The 3,114-nt window shown below is 40.8% G+C and overlaps 1 protein-coding gene across 1 annotated transcript in view; it reads right to left on the bottom strand.

Moving 5' to 3' along the window:
- The window catches only part of Bub1b (BUB1 mitotic checkpoint serine/threonine kinase B), an 84,090-nt gene that overhangs the window by 15,811 nt on the left and 65,165 nt on the right, over positions 1–3,114 (bottom strand). The window contains exon 15 of the mRNA XM_023712655.1: positions 1,079–1,353. Within this exon, the coding sequence (XP_023568423.1) occupies positions 1,079–1,353 (275 nt within the window). The remainder of the gene's footprint in view (positions 1–1,078; positions 1,354–3,114) is intronic.

Below are 3,114 nucleotides of genomic sequence, written 5' to 3' on the forward strand. Positions count from 1 at the left end.
AAAAAAAAAAAAAAAAAAAAGACGAGTGGATCACAAGGCTTAGTCCTTGTTTTTTTAAGCAAAATAATTTTATTTTCTAACAGATGGTAAACATATACAATATATATATTCACTTGTACATCTATTCATATGACTTCCAAATCGCAACTGCTTTAATCCTCGACTAAAGTGCTGAACACTGAGACAGGAAAAATTGTTTTAGACAGATCACATTCTGAGTGTATTGGACTGGTTACAGCAGGTACTACAGGGTGAAGGGCACTGCACGCTCCTCCCTGATAAAGCCACTCATGGTGCTGAGTCACCAAACTGCATGACAAAGCGGTCGCTGGCTTTTTGTACCATTCTCTCATATCTACTCCTAATTCATTTTCACCTATACCGTGTGTGTGTGTGTGGGGGGGGGTGTTCTCTGGAGGTAGGGTCTCGCCTTGTAGCCCTGACTGGCCTTGAACTCATGGTGATCCTTCTGTCTCAACCTCCTAAGAGTTGGTATAAGTGTATGCCATCACACGCAGCTCAAAAGTATATTTTTAAATATATTTCTAGCTCACCATTTGTAATCAGTATCATTTTTTTCAGTATCATTTTTTAACCATTATTTTAAACTTAAAACTAAATGTTTCTTCTTTTCTAATTATGTACACTTCTACTGAGTATACCTCAAAGACATCAAAATCCTCCTGGACCTCTTATAACCATTTAAATGTACTACTTTTAATGCATCAAGCCCATCGCTAAATACCAATGAAATTTTATCTGGGGCAGTCCTAATCTCATATAAAGCATTTAGTAGCTCAGTCCCTAGCACATAGCAAAAGCTTGATAATTTATCACTGTAACTGAGCACATGCAGAATACAAGAGCTAATACTTTGGTCGTTAAAACCTGTAACTGTCAATCACCTTAGCTTCTTTTTTTAAAAAAATTTTTTATTTATTTATTTATGTGTGTGTGTGTGTGTGTGTGTGTGTCCAGCTCAGCCCACCAGGGGGACTGAACTGCGGTCCCTGTGCTTTGCTAAGCTTGTTCTAAGTAGGTGCTTTAGACCACTGAGCCATCTCACCAGCCCCATCACCTTAGCTTCTTGATGCTGAGGGCTGGATTATACATAGGGCCACATGCAGTATGCTGGTCCTCTGAGGTCTTTGCATCTAGATCCTCCTCCTGCAACTGCCTCTCAGGACCAGAAGAGAGCTCCTTCAAGGGCATTATCTCATGAAAAGGAGTGGATGCAAAACGGGCTGCTCTAGTGAAGTCACAAGTATCTTCAGGGTTAGGACAAATAGTCACATTCCGGAAACCTGTGATAATGGCATCCTCACTCAAGGGCTCAATTCCTGTAAGTTCATCCTGAAATAAAATCAAAGAAGTCCAGCTGAAATATTTCAATGTACACACGAGTAGCCTATCATTTTTTGAGACACGCATATCAGATCACTGAAAGGACATGCAAGTAGCACATTAGATAAAGATAATTTTAAAGGGCACAGGACAGTATTTGAGGAAAAACGGATCTGGATCATCAACTATACTTCATGAAAAAACACACTGCAAAGATTCTTGACACAAGGAAAATTTCCCAATTTACTTCACCTAATAACTAAAGCACTAATATTGTTTTTCTTCTGATTGTCACTTAGAAAATACTCTGCGGCTAGGGAAATACTTCGGGAGTCTAAGCACTTCCTGGCCAGCCCAAGGACCTGGCCTTGATCCCTGGTACCACATGCTCTGCCAGCCCTGTGCTGTGCTGGCCACCAAAACTGGGGAATGTGGTACACACCTGTAATCCCAGCACTGGGGAGGCTGAGACAGGATGATTACTATGAGTGCGAACTGCATAGCGAGACCCTGTGACCAAATCAATCCATCTTAAAAAAAAAAAAAAGAACTCTGAGAATCTGTTATCCTGCTGTTTTTAAGTCTTCTTTCTCTATGCCACAATTTTATTTCTTCAATGTTAACTCATAATGATAGAAAATATGGAAAACTAAGTCTAAAACAACAGCAACAAAAACACCCAAAATACTACAGTATTACCCAATCTAACACACTGGATGTGTTAGATTGGGTAATACTGCATGTGGCCCTATGTATAATTCAGCCCTGTTTTTTTTCTCTTTATTATACCTTTAAAACATTCTTTTGTTTTTAAAAGTAATACACATGGCTCTATTTATTTATTTAAAAAATTTTTTTTTTTTGCAGAACTGGGGATTGAACTCAGGCCCTTGTGCTTGCCAGGGACGTGCTTATTCCACTGAGCCATCTCCCCGGGCCCTATTTAAAGTTTTATTTGGTACAAGGTCTTGCTACACAACTCAGGCTTACAGTGATCCTTTTGACTCAGCCTCCTCAACACCGGGATTACGGGCCTGTGGCACCACACCTGGTTTCAGTGGCCGGCATGACATGTGGTATCGGAGATTGAACCTGTGTCCTTGTGCTTGCCAGGCAGGCGCTTGGACCGCCAATCTATCTCCCCTGTCCCTACATGGTTTAACAAGACACATAATGAATGTTTCCTCTACATGTAACCACCTAACTCCACCCTATTCCTACTCCCCCAAAGCAACATTATTATATGTAACTAGTAGGTAGTATAGATGCACAAACATATTCTTTTTTAATATTTATTTATTTTTATTTATTACATTTATTTATTGTGTGTGTGTGTGTCCAGCTCAGCCCACCAGGGGGGCGGGTCTGGCTGGCATGTGGTGCTGGGGATCGAACCGTGGTCCCTGTGCTTTGCCAAGCTTGTTTCAAGTAGGTGCTTTAGACCACTGAGCCATCTCTCCAGCCCCACAAACATATTCTTTTCATTTATAAAGGGAATTTTGAAAAAAGTGAAATTTTAGCACAATATTTACACTATTTCTTTGCAGACATTTTTTTCTATGCTTTAAAAATTCTTTAAAATCATAATGGGCACATTATAAGTCTATTAGAAATTAACCAGGTCAGGGGCTGGTGAGATGGCTCAGTGGTCTAAAGCACCTACTTAGAACAAGCTTAGCAAAGCCCAGGGACCACGGTTCAATCCCCCAGCACCACATGCCAGCCAGCCTGCCCCCTGGTGGGCTGAACTGGCCACACACACACACAAAT

This window comes from Octodon degus, unplaced genomic scaffold (assembly GCF_000260255.1).
Source record: "Octodon degus isolate 3935 unplaced genomic scaffold, OctDeg1.0 scaffold00002, whole genome shotgun sequence".
Taxonomy (NCBI): Eukaryota; Metazoa; Chordata; class Mammalia; order Rodentia; family Octodontidae; genus Octodon; species Octodon degus.